This window comes from Hypanus sabinus, chromosome 10 (genome assembly GCF_030144855.1).
Source record: "Hypanus sabinus isolate sHypSab1 chromosome 10, sHypSab1.hap1, whole genome shotgun sequence".
NCBI classification, from domain to species: Eukaryota; Metazoa; Chordata; class Chondrichthyes; order Myliobatiformes; family Dasyatidae; genus Hypanus; species Hypanus sabinus.
The window spans coordinates 81,968,297-81,982,535 of record NC_082715.1 but is presented as its reverse complement, the minus strand read 5'-3'; the positions used below and the strand labels follow the sequence as shown (position 1 = coordinate 81,982,535).

Below are 14,239 nucleotides of genomic sequence, written 5' to 3'. Positions count from 1 at the left end.
CTTTTCACCTTCAGCCTTAACCCATGGCCTCATGTTGTAGTCCCACCCAACCTCAGTGGAAAAAGCCTGCTTGCATTTACCTCATCTATACCCCCATAATTTTGAATACCTCTATCAAATCTCTCAATCTTCTACATTCCAAGGAATAAAGTCGTCACCTGTTCAATCTTCTCTTAAAACTCAGGTCCTCCAGTCCTGGCAAGATCCTCGTAAATTTTCTCTGTACTCACTATTTACGTCTTTCCTTTAGGTAGATGACCAAAACTGCACACAATATTACAAATAAGGCTTCACCAATGTCTTATACAATTTCAACACTGCATCCCATCTCCTGTACTCAGAACTTAGATTTATGAAGGCCAATGTCCCAAAAGCTTTCTTTACAACCCTATCTACCTGTGGTGCCACTTTCAATGAATTATGAACAATGTATTCCCAGATCCCTTTGTTCTACTGCACTCCTCAGTAAGACCGACCCTGGTTGGTCCTATCGAAGTGCAACACCTTTGCACTTGTCTACATTAAATTCCATCCACCATTTTTCAACCCATTTTTCTAGCTGGTCCAGATCCCTCTAAAAGCCATGATAACTTTCCTTAATTGTCAACTACACACCCTATCTTCGTGTCATCTGCAAATTTGCTGAACCAGTTAACCACATTAACATCCAGATTATTGATATAAATGTCAGACAACAACGTACCCAGCACCGATCCCTGCAGCACATCGCTGGTCACAGGCCTCCAGTCAGAGATGCAACCCTCTACTACCACTCCCTGGCTTCCCCGACAAAACCAAAGGACAAAACCAATTCATTTTACTACCTCATCCTGAATGCCAGAGCGACTGAGCCTTCTTGACCAGCCTCGCTTGTGGGACCTTGCCTTGCCAAAGTCCACCCAGGCAACATCAGCTGCCTTGCCTTCATCCACTTTCCTGGTAACGTCCTCAAAAGACTACTTAAGATTGGTTAGACACCACCTACTACGCACAGCCATGCTGACTGTCCTTAATCAGTCCATGTCAATCCAAACACTTATATATCCAGTCCTTGAGAATACTTTACCACTACTGATGTCAGGCTCACCAAACTATAATTTTCTGATTTATATTTAGAGCCTAGCTTAAACAACATTGGCTATCCTCTATTCCTCTGGTCCCTCGTCTGTGACTATGGGTGCTTTAAGTATGTCTGCTGGAGCCCCAGCAATTTCTGCACGCCTCCGGTAGGGTCTGAGGGGACACTTTGTCAGGCCCTGGGGATTTATCCACTCTGATTTGTCTCTTGGAGGCAAATGTATTTTCTCATGTGACTATGTTCTTTTTTCTCCCTCTTTCTCATTATTTTGAATGCACGTGTGTGGTTTTGCACCTTGGCCCCCGAGGAACACTGTCTCATTCACCTGTGTCCATGTATGGTTTGATTAACAGTTAAATTAGATCTGATTTGAAACACCTCTTCTTCTGTAATCTGTACACAGTCCATAAAGTAGATGCCACTTTGCCTCACTTCTCTAGGCTCTTTGTCCATCTCCTGAGTAAATACAGATGTAAAAAAATAACTCAAGATCTCCCCCCATCTCTTTTGGCTCCACACATGGATTACTATCCTGATCTTCCTGAGGACCAATTTTGTCCCTTGCAATGGTTTTGCTCTCAACACATCTGCAAAGTCCCTTAGGATTCTCCTTCACCTTGTCTGCTCGAGCAACTTCATGCCCTCTTTTAGCCCTCCTGATTTATTCCTTCAGTGTTCTCTTGCATTTCTTGTACTCCGTTTGTTCCTACTTGCCTATACCTGCTATGCACCTTCTTTCTTCTCATAACTGGGGCTTCAATATCTCTTGAAAACCAAGGTTCCCTACACTTGTTATCTTTACCTTTTATTCTGATAAGCACATGCAAGCTTTGTACTCTCCAAATTTCACTTTTGGAGGCCTCTCACTTACCAAGTACGCCTTTGCCAGAAAGCAATCTGTCCCAATCCACACTTGCCCAATCCTTTCTGATACTGTTAAAATTGGCCTTTCTCCAGTTTAGAATCTCAACCTGTGAATCAGGCCTATTGTTTTGCATATTTATTTTGAAACTAATGGCATTATGATCACTAAATGCAGAGTGTTTCCCTACACAAAGTTCTGTCACCTGCCCAGTCTCATTCCCTAGTTGCAGAAACAGTATCACACACCCTCTCTTGATGGGACTTCTATGTACTGATTAAGAACCTTTCCTGAACACATTTGAGAAACTTATTCCATCTAGTCCTGTTACAGTATGGGAATCCCAGACAATATGTAAAAAATATATTCACCTGCTATAACAACCTTATGTCTCTTCTAACTGTGATCTCTTTACAAATTTGTTCCTCTAAATCCCAAGGACTGTTGGTTGGTCTGTAATGTAGCCCCATTAACGTGGTCATTCCTTTCTTATTTCTCAGTTTCATCCATAACGGCTCACCGGACGAGCTCTCCAATCAGTTCTGACAGAGCACTGCTGTGACATTTTCCCTGACTAGTAAAGCCAACCCTTCTCCTTTAATCTTTCCTGCTCTGTTGCATCTAAAAAAAATGGAATTCCGGAATATTGAGCTGCAACCAAGTCTCACTAATGGCTACAATGTCATAATTCTGGGTGTTGATCCATGCTTGAATTTCATCTGCTTTTCCTACAATACTCCTTGCATTGAAATATAGGTTAGGATTTTATTCCATAGAGCATAGGAGAATGATGGAGATGCAGTATATAGAATTGTGAGGGGTATATAGATAGGGTAAATATAAGCAGGCTTTTTCCACTGAGGTTGGATGAGACTAGATCTAGACGTCTTGGGTTCAGGGTGAATGTTGAAATATTTAAAGGGACCCTGAGGGGGAACAGAGGGTGGTGCAGGTGTGGAACAAGCTGCTTGCAGAAGTGATGGATGTGGTTTTGACTTCAACATTGAGAAGTTTGGATGAGTACATAAATGGGAGGTGTACGGAGGGTGGTGCCCCAGGTGAAGGCTGATGGGACTAACCAGAATAATGGACTAGATGGGCCATAGGGCCTGTTTCTCTGCAGGATGCTCTGCGGCTCTATGACAAAGGACTTTAAATTCTGCTCATAAATCTAGAATAAAACAGTGGATTAAAAATAGTGATCTTGAAACTACTGTTGTCAGAATCCTACTGGTTCACTTGCATCCCACAGGAAAGGAAATCTGCTGACCCGCCTAAATGTGATCCCAGACTCGGAGAATGATGTTGATGTTTAGTTGCCCTCCGAGGTGGCCTCCGCTCAAGCGCAATTCAGGGTGGGAAGTATTTGCTGACTTTGCCATCCACGCCCACGAATGGAACAAAAATGTTTCAGTAAAGCATTATTCTGCTGATCATCCCATCAGTCTAGTTGCCCGCAACCACCAAGGGAAATTTGATACCCAGACTGGAATACACTTCCGCTGACACTGGCCGATCACTACTTGCATATTCTAACACACATTTCCTCATGAAGGGCTGTTAAATATACCTCAGCAGATCTCTTTCGTCGTTTAGCCCAGGCGCACTGGAGTTCCCTTCTGCCACTTGGCTGAGATGTATTGGTTCAGCACAAAATGCAAATTGAGTTAATGACTTTCCCAATCCCCAAATAATACCTCAGCCCAAATCACGCTGAACCTGACTTCCAGTAAGTCATTTGCAGTAAGTTAATAATTAATGAAGCCATATCTATAGTGTTGCTATATAGACATTTAGTTTTCTACAATAGTTTAACAGAAAAGAAAGTTATGAAAATGATTAACCAATGGGGAATATGTTTATTGTATTGTTCTGCAGAGTTTCCGACCAGCCGCTTGGAAATGAGTGCTGTGGCAGACATATTTGACCGGGATGGAGACGGGTACATTGATTATTATGAATTTGTAGCGGCACTTCATCCCAATAAGGATGCCTACAAGCCTCTTACTGACGCTGACAAAATAGAGGATGAGGTATACCATCACTGTTTACAGAATTTAAACTTTATTTCCCAGAATGACTTAGCGCTTGATACAGGAATATTTGCGTGATGCTTAATTTCTAGCAGTCAATTCTTTTCTGATTGTTAAAGGTGATTATATTTTTCAAATATTATGTATGATTTTCTGCTGTTGCCTCTCTTCTGACCTTCATTAGACATAAAATGCTCTTGACTTCATTAGCTGTCACAACCCTGCGTTATACTTTATTGTAGGTCACACGGCAAGTTGCAAAATGTAAATGTGCAAAGCGGTTTCAGGTGGAGCAGATTGGAGAGAACAAATATAGGGTGAGTGTTTGAGTTTTTACCGCACCTGAGGGCGAGGTCAAACCATTACCTGAGTGTTTCAGTCTTTACTGTACCTGAGTGTGAGGACATTACCTGAGTGTTTCAGTCTTTACTGTACCTGAGTGTGAGGCCATTACCTGAGTGTTTCAGTCTTTACTGTACCTGGGGGTCAAATCATTACCCAAGCGTTCAGTCTTTACTGTACCTGAGGCTGAGGTCAAGCCATTATCTGTGTGACTAAAGGTTTTGTGAAAGAAACAGCAGTTAAAGGTAGCTTCAGTTAATAGCTAAAAGTGGGGCTATGAAGAAGATGACTTATCACTAAACCAATATTATTTCTGTCATGTGTTCTGTATTGAACTTATATTTGGAATGCCAAGGTTTTAGAGGGAGATGGCTAAATATTTACTTGTCAAGCGATAGCAGCAGGCAATTGGCTTTAATTTAGGAACAACGAAGGAATAGAATCCAATTGAGCAACAACTGAACTAAATTTGATAGAACATTTAAAGAAACAGGATGCAACTTAAAACAGTGAAATATTCCTGATTCCCTGGGTGCTTATCCCATTAAAAGTGTTACATAGTTTCGATTCGGATTAACTTAACTTGTTAAATTATATATCTGGCTACTGTTCAAGTTTATTGTCATTCAGCCATACCCATGTATACAGCCAAATGAAACATCAATCCTCTGGAGTCGAGTTGCAAAGCATAGAAGATATGATTGCAATCCAGCACATACAGACAAAAAATACTATTAACACAGGTCACTTAGAATGCTCTCAGGATTACAAACCACATTACTGCTTTGGGCTCGAGCAGATCTGTGTGGTAAGGTGGAACAGAGTACTTGACTCCCATCAAATCCACTCCCAGGAAGGACCACTGTCTTCATATGTAGAAAGGGAGGGGAAGTCTGCACAGAACTTCTGAAGAGTATTTGTTAACTTTTCCTATTCAAACTTTCCCATGTTGAGTTAAGTAACTATTGTTGAAGGAAGTTCACAGCTTTGCACGGAAATGGAAATAAAGACTTAGTTTTCACTCCCTGTGCATGTGTATTGAGGATACTCTGGTAATGGGCAGAAGGCAGGAGAATGGGGTTACGAGAGAGAATAAATCTACCATGATCGAAGAGGCTAGATGGACCAAATGGCCTAATTCTGCTCCTATTTCTTATGGTCTTATGATATTACTGTACGAGCATGCAACAGAGAAAGTAATTATGGGTTCCATGCTGACTCTTTGAAAGAACTATCCAATCAGTCCTACCTTCCTGCATAAACCTGTATTTATTAACTTTTCAAATATAAATCCAGTTCCTTTTTGACATTTGTAAGTAAATCTGTTTCCAACAGCCAGCACACTGCCAATCACAAGAATACATTGTGTAAAGCAAATGATTTTTTTATTTCCTCTGTTCTTCACTTGTTTTCATGTGTGAATTTAAAATAGCAGCTTGTTAAATTGAAAAACAACATGCCACTACTGATAATGATTTGAAGAATGCCAAGCCTAAATTGTTTCACTCTTGTCATATTTCCATTTTCTCCAGTTACCATTGTCTGCAAAAAGTAATTCTGTAAATATCCCCAGAACACATCCTTTTGTGCCTTTTGCTCCCCATATGTCACTTCCTCTCTCCCAACTTTTTCATTTTCTCTACCCCTCTTACCTTCCCCCCCCCCGCCCGTCCCCTCCCTCTTGCCCGTCCCCTCCCTCGTGCCCTCCCCCTCTCCACCCTTCTTCTCTCCCCCTCTCCAAATCCAAGAGATAAAATTATCCTACTCTGGCCAGTCTAAGTGTGAAGTGTTTCTACTTTTGAATAAGTTGTTGGAAGAAACATAATTTATGTCAACCTAACGATTTGCTGTATAAGTCACAGACTAACTTTAGTTAGGTTGCACATGCTCTTCCATAGTTTAAAATCTGCAGACATTACTGCAGCTTCAACAAAAAAGTTAAACATTCTTCATTGAAATTATTAAACTCTTTCACAGCACACATAAAAATATAATCCTTTACTTTCACTCTACCTTTCTATCTCTTCAATTGGTTTCCTTCAATCATTTCTTCATGTTATGTTCCTAATGCTTTCCATAGAATCTTAGAACCATAGAACATCACAGCACAGAAACAGGCCGAATGTGAGGGAAATAGAAGGTTATGGACATTGTGTAGGCTGAAGAGATTAGTTTAGTTAGTCATTTGACTACTAATTTATTTCGTTTAGCACAACATTGTGGGCCGAAGGGCCTGTTCTATGTTTTACTTTGAACATTGAATAATTCTGCTGTCAAACTGGTTAATGTACATCAGAGCTAATACTGGAACAGGGAATGTGGGCTTGGACTTTGAATTGACTACCTTTTTACTTATTTCGGAAACAAACCTGAATTTTGATCCCTATTTGTTAATGTGATTCGGCCAAAAAGTGTTTTACTGGTAATTTCACTGAACACTTATTCATTTTATTTAACAGAGTTCCAAGTGCCTCTGGAAAGATAAGAGTTCCTTTGTTAACTGTGATAGAGTTTCTCCCCATTCTTTTCCTCTACTCTGCTCATTCATTTTTACTTGAATATACAGACCGTGTTGTATTGAATTCCGAAGCAGGATTAGTTTGCCATTTCTTGGTTCCAGATGAAGTGGAATTTATTTTTTGAACATTGGTTCAGTAAATACTGCAAAATGTACAGTTCCAGGGATCTAGATTTAATCTAGACTTGGCTGCTGACACAATAGAGTTGGTGTGTTTTCCACGTAACTGTTAGGGTTGCCCTGCCTGCTTTGGTTTCCGCCAGTAGCCCAGTGATGTTCCAATTGGTCATTTGGTCACTAAATTACTCACTAATCTAGCTAAGTGGCAGGAGGATCAAAAGGGAGTTGGCGGAGATGCAAGAAGTACAAGTGCAGAGCTATGAGCGAAGGGGAGAGACACAGGATTCTATGCTGAGAGCTGTCATGAATTCAAAGACAGAGTGTCTTCCTAGATGTTAATTAATGATTTGACTGCAGAGAAAGGTTCAAAATGCAGCATGTAATTCATAAATAGAAACAGAACATGTTGGAAATGGCTGGTCAGGCAGCATCTGTGGATCAACCAATATTTGTTGCCAGCATTGCTCCCATTGGAAGCCATTACTGATGTAATTACAGGCAACAGAAGTAACCATTGCAGAAGTTTTGACTATGGGGCTTCCTGGTAAATACCGTTCGTACCCTTCAGATAGTGTACATCCCAGAACAACGCTAGCTAATTACAGCTATATAGGGCCCTGGGCAGACCCCACTTGGAGTACTGTGCTCAGTTCTGGTCGTCTCACTACAGGAAGGATGTGGAAACCATAGAAAGGGTGCAGAGGAGATTTACAAGGATGTTGCCTGGATTGGGGACCATACCTTATGAGAATGGGTTGAGTGAACTCAGCCTTTTCTCCTTGGAGCGATGGAGGATGAGAGGTGACCTGATAGAGGTGTATAAGATGGTGAGAGGCATTGATCGTGTGGATAGTCAGAGGCTTTATCCCAGGGCTAACACAAGAGGGCAGAGTTTTAAGGTGTTTGGAGAAAGGTACGGAGGAGATGTCAGGGGTAAGTTTTTTATGCAGAGAGTGGTGAGTGCATGGAATGGGCTGCTGGCAACAGTGGTGAAGACGGATACGAAAAGGTCTTTTAAGAGACCCCCTGATAGATACATAGAGCTTAGAAAAATAGAGGGCTATGGGTAGCCCTAGGGAATTTCTAAAGAAAATACATGTTCAGCACAGTATTGTGGGCCAAAAAGTCTGTATTGTGCTGTAGGTTTTCTACATTTCTATGTTTCTAAATCAGTTCATAAAATATCAAAAGAGGCTTCGAAGCCAGCAAAGCCGTAATTCCAGCTCTGCCAGCTGTCAAAGTCTTCAAGAGTTCAAAATCTTTTCACATTGAAATAGTCAAAAGCTATTAAAAATGAAACAGTTAACAAGTTAGAAGTAACTGAAGTTGCAGACGGATGTTAAAATTAAATATTATTAATTTTTAAAGAGAAAAGGTAGAAATAATTGACAGCACCAAAGAACCTAACTGCTGCAGGGTTGAAGCGGGCTCGTGCTGCACTGTTGGATTACTCATGGAGCGTGTTAGGAAAATGTGTGCTGGATGTGGCCAACATACACAAAAACTGCAGATAAAGGCAATCAGAAATAAAAACAGAAAATGCTGATAATGCTCAGCAGATCAGGCAGTATTTGTGCAGTGAGAAGCACAGTGAACATTTGATGATATGAATTGGAAAACTGAACCAAGCAAGATAAAGAATTGCCTTCCCCTTATGCTTGTGTGGTGTAAGCAGCTGTTTCCATGCACTGGGAATTAGCGGAACCGCGGCAGTGAACCAGCATTCATTGCTGATGGAAGAAGCTTGTGTTCAAAAGAGCTTTAGATGGCCAGTATTGTTATTTTTAATCCTTTCTGTGTTGTTCTATTTTTAATCCTTAATGTGTTATCCTTTCTGAACCGGCGAAAGTGAAGTGATCGTCTGTGAGGTTTGTCAGTCCCATTGTAAAACAGCTGCAGCAAAGGGAGTGGGAGGAATTGAAAATGGAATTCTGCATCAAGCATCCTCCTGACTTTTCCAGTTATCGGCCTGAAACGCTCTCCCCAATTCCCTCTCCACAGATATGCTGCTTGACCCACTGAGTGTTTCCAAACTTTTCTGTTCCAATTTCAGGGTTCAGTACTACATGTTCTCATGGTTTTGTCAATTTCCTTTCACATCAGAATCACTGACATATGTTCTGAAATTGGTTGTTTTCTGACAGCATTACAGTGCAATTTATTAAAATGCTATAGATTTAAATAAGAAATATACAGTATATATGAAGTATTAAATAAGTAGGGTAAAAAGGAGGTAGTGTTCGTGAACCGATTAAAGTAAATAACCGTAATGTTTGTCAGGTCGTATAGTTATTGAAGAGATAATGTGTATAATATGTAGATATAATTTACTTTGTGTGCCGATATCATGGGTGAATTGCACAAACCTAGTTAGGACTTGGTTATTCTTTTCCCTCCCTGCTAATGTACACAGACAGCATAGTTTCCAAATGCTTGGAATTAGTGTACCTGCAACAGCAGTCAACCATCCACACCCCTCTTTACATTGGCTGCATGGCAATGGAAGTTGCGAGCAGTTTCAAATTCCTGAGAGTGTTCACCTCACGGAGCTCCTCATGATGCCAGAACACAATCTGCACAATGGGGGAAAGCTCACCAGTGCCTCTGCTTTCTGAGGAAGCTGAAGAGAGCACATCGATCCTCACATCACTCTCCAGCTGCACAGCAGAGAGCATCCTGACAAGCTGCATCACCCTGTGGGAGAGAAGCTGCACCGCAGTGGACAGGAAGGCTTGACAACAACTGGTCAAAACTGCCCAACACATCATGGCACTGGCCTACCCCCCCTTCAAGGACATGTGCACAGAAAGATGCCAGCAAAGCACCTAGAACATCATGAAGGATCCCACCCACCCTGCTCACAGGCTGCTTGACCCTCTCCTAACAGGGAGGAGGCTACGTAACATGGATGCCAGGACTACCTGACTCCAAACAGTTATTTTTCCCAAGCTGTAAGGCTGATCAACTCCTCCACCCACTAACCCACCCCCACGCTACGCCCAATCACCACTACTTTATCATTTTACATTGACCACCTTCTGTAAGACATTTGAGTGGAGTTAGGCCATTCAGCCCATCAAGTCTTCTCAGCTATTTGTTGATGGCTGATCCTTTTCCCCCTCAACCCCATTCTCCCACCTTCCCCATGTAATCTTTCACACCTATCAGCTTCCACCATACTGTCCCGGTCCCCACACCCAAAAGTTGCTCAAAAAAGCCATCTTGTAGCATTCTACAAGTTCTCTCTCATGGGATCCAAAAGCATTGCCAACTTGATTTTCCCAGTCCTCTTGGATATTGAAATCCCCATGACTATTGTAACATAGCCCTTTTGACATGTATTTTTTGTCTCCTGTTGTAATTTGTAGCCCACATCCTGGCTGCTCTTTGAAGGCCTGTATACAACTCCCATTAGGGTCTATCCACAAGGATTCTTCCAATCCAATGTCACCTCTTTCTAAGGATTTGATTTGATTTTTTACCAACTGAGCCACGCCACCCCCTCTGCCTGCCTGCTTGTCCTTTCGGTACAATGTGTATTTTTGCATGTTAAGCTGCCAGTTATAATCTTTTAGCTGCGTTTCAGTGATGTCCACAATGTCATACTGCCAATCTCTAACGACACCATCTGATCATCTACTTTATATGCTGCTTGCATTCAAGTTTAACACCTTCAGGCCTGTATTCGTCACCCTTTTTGATTTTGTGCCCCCCCCCCCCACATATATTGCACTGCAACTCATCCCACTGACTGCAATTTTGCCCCATCATCTGCCTGCCCTTCCTGACAGTCTCACTACACACTGCATTGACTCATCTGCCAACTGCCCCTTCCTCAGCCCTATCAACAGTTCGAGCAAACCTTCTCGCAGGGATAATTTGTAATTTCCCCAGACACTCCTGTGCCTAGTGTCACCCTTGTGTACATACAATCAATCTTTGTATATAAGCTATCTTACATGTTGTATTTCTCTGTGTCTTTATCTTAGTGTCCTTTTTTGTGCTGCATCGGATCTGGAGTAACAATTATTTGGTTTTCTTTTACACTTGTGTACTGGAAATTACATTAAGTAATCTTGAATCAGTGATAAGCTTTGTGTTTAAGAGTGATTTAGTTAGCAAGTATTGCAAATTTTTATCGCAGCGTTACTATTCCTAGCTAAGGAATATCTGTAGAGAAATCTCTAGCAGCTTATTTGGCACTCTTATCTAGTAATGTCATTATCTAGTAATGTCATTACCAGCTGAATGTACCAATACTGCCTGAAGGTGATCATGCTAAAAGACATTAAGTTCAGTATGGCTTTATAATTCAAGGTTGTCATTCAAAAACATATAGAAAGTAACACTTGGAGGTACTGTTTCAATAAGACAACGAGTGGAAAATAAATTTAGTATATTCGTAATTTCCTTTAGCAGTGTACTTAATGTTATTGGTAAAATGCACCAATCTACATAGTACTTAGTGTGTAAGGGAATAACAATTTCATATCTAGCCTGCAAAAATTGACTTTCAACCAAGACATGGGTTGGTTTTGACCTTACTTGGGTAAGGAAGAGGGAGGAAGTTCACCTTTAGATAGCTGTTCCTGTGATATGTGCTGTGAATGGTCTTGTGATATGTACTGTATGTCTCGTGGGGCTGGTAACATCTATGATACGCTTAATAAGACATAAAAGCAGAATTAGGCCATTCAGTCCATTATGTCTGTTACACTATTCCATCATTGCTGATTTATTATCCGTCTCAACCCCATTTTCCTGCCTTCTCCCCATAACCTTTGATGTCTTGTTTAAGCAAGAAGCAATCATTGGGTTGCATTTCAAAATCTGTAGCCATGTTTCACATATCTAGTGGAGAGCCTACTGGAACCATATTCTGCACTATATCATGGACAAGGAGAATCTAATGTGCTCTTCAGCAGGTTCTTACTGACCTGACAATCCCTGGGTTAATCAAAAATATCATCAGTTTTGCAAGGGAATATGCAGTCATTTACGAACACTGTTGATTGTTAAAAACTAAAGTTGCTGTGACTAATTTTCTTTTTCTTCATATTTTCTTCCATGACTTAGTTCTTCCTGGGAAATCAGGTACAGAACGACATAAATATCTGAAGTATTTCACTTATTGTGCTGTGTGCTGTGGGCCAGTAACTACTGCTTTGTGGCTTCCAGACTTCCAACCAGTTGGGAATAGCGACTTTCTCAGTCTATTGCCACCCATCCGCTTATGTTTTTGAATGCTGGATGTTTCCACTGGCGTTAAACTATAAGTCTGTGCTGCTCATTTTCCATGTTAATCACTCACCTTCTCAAATCAACTGCTTTAAAGAGTGGTGGGTGGAGAAATAGAGCTTGCAACTGCAAAAGTAAACGCTTGATGCAAAACAAATCATTACAATGTGTTCTAAAAAAATCACAAACAAAATCATTTGTTATTAGCTTCTTAGAAGTTTAAGCTGCTATTGAACGGTCTCTTCTTTCACCTTTCTCAGTTTGGTGATTCCCAGCAGTTGCGACTGGTCCGTATCTTACGTAGTACAGTCATGGTTCGTGTTGGAGGAGGCTGGATGGCCTTGGATGAGTTTTTGGTGAAAAATGATCCATGCAGAGGTAAGTTTGGAATATGTTTTGGTTGGTTCTGCCATCCTACTGCTTGGGCAGCACAAGCTGGCCCTTGCTATGTCACGTAATGCCTTTCCACAAGATGTCACACTCATATCTGTATGATACACTCAGTGGCTACTTTATTAGGTACTCCTGTTCTTCTGTTCATTAATGCGAATTTCTAATCAGCCAAATATGTGGCAGCACCTCAAAGCATGCATACGTAGTCATCAGGTTCAGTTATTGTTCAGACTAAACATCGGAATGGGGAAGAAATGTGATCTAACATACTTTAATTGTGGATTGATTGTTGGTGCCAGACAGGGTGGTTTGAGTATCTCAGAAAGTGCTGATCTCCTGGGATTTTCATGCACAACAGTCTAGAATTTATAGAGAACACAGACTTATAGTTTAACATCCAGTGAGCAGCAGTTCTGTGGGTGAAAAGACCTTGTTAATGAGAGAGGTCAGAGGAGAATGGCCAGATTGGTTCAAGTTGACAAGAAGACAATAGCAACTCAAATAACTACGAATCAGAATCTGGTTTATTATCACTGATATAAAATCATGAAATGTGTTATCTTTTCCCTCCACCCCACTGAGTCTCCAATTTGGGTAACATTGATTGAGAATTAATCAGTTAATGGCAACAATTGAATCAAAACACAGAATATTACATACAAAAGGCAGGAAGAACTCACTAAGTCATGGAGCATCTTGAGGGGAATAAACAGTTGACGTTTCAGGCTGAGACCCTTCATCAGGACTGACGAAGGGTCTCGGATTTGGTTGGACAATTGGCTTGTCTATTGTGAAGTTTTTATAGTTTAAATGATAAGAATCTCACATTAGCGCTTGAATTCTTCAATTAATTTCTCTATTTTATCTGTCCTGTCCTTTTTCTTACTAGAGGTTTCTTCTCTGTTTCTTTTAATGTGATGCAATCCCTTTATCATTTCTTCTAGTTCATCATCATGGAAGTAAAATGTTGCGTTCGGAATCAAACTCTTCAATTACCAGTCAGTCTCCTATAGGTTGGCAACCCTCTGTCTCTTTTCCGTCTCCTTATTGCTTTCCTTCTCTGAATGGCTTAACGCTCCTAGCAGCTTACAGCAGGCTTTGTGCTTTTCTAAAAGAAAAAGAACTGTAATCCAATGTGCTTTGTTTTTTTTAAACCAACTACAAAATGAACGGCCATTTTGAAATGCATGTGAAGTTGCTTACATGATTTTTTTCTTTTACCCGCAGTAATACTCACTGCAAGTAAGTGGTCACCTTGTCTGATATTGTAGCATCTTCCTAATTGGAATGTACACATCTGTTCTGCCTGAAAGTGGTGTGCTGTTTTGAGCTTCTGCACAGATATTTTGGAATGGGGTTTGCTTTAGTGGGTCCCGGGGCTTCCTTAAACTGACTGCATGAAGTTAATGGATTCCAAGCTCCTGCGTCGTCCTTAACATGACACTGAACTGAAACCTTTACAACTATCAGAATTATTTTGTCCCTTTCCATTTAAGTTTTGAAAATTTGCTGGGCTAATTCATCTCGTGTTGCTTACATATCCCAGCACAAATGTTGAGTTGTTGGTATGGATAGGCTTTCAACTCAGATTTCAGTATATTTTCCATCATCCGTTAACCAGTTTTTAACCATCCTGTTCATTTTTTTCTCCCCTT

General features: G+C 40.9%; 1 protein-coding gene across 11 annotated transcripts in view; it reads left to right on the top strand.

Annotated features, from left to right (window-relative positions):
• LOC132400831 (dystonin-like) overlaps positions 1-14,239 on the top strand; it is a 363,464-nt gene that overhangs the window by 333,214 nt on the left and 16,011 nt on the right. For 7 of the 11 annotated variants that reach the window (XM_059982250.1, XM_059982247.1, XM_059982246.1 and 4 more), the window contains 4 exons: positions 3,819-3,973; positions 4,216-4,290; positions 12,030-12,047; positions 12,452-12,569. In XM_059982250.1, the coding sequence (XP_059838233.1) occupies positions 3,819-3,973; positions 4,216-4,290; positions 12,030-12,047; positions 12,452-12,569 (366 nt within the window). The remainder of the gene's footprint in view (positions 1-3,818; positions 3,974-4,215; positions 4,291-12,029; positions 12,048-12,451; positions 12,570-14,239) is intronic. The other 4 variants (XM_059982254.1, XM_059982244.1, XM_059982251.1 and 1 more) reach the window with 2 other exon arrangements.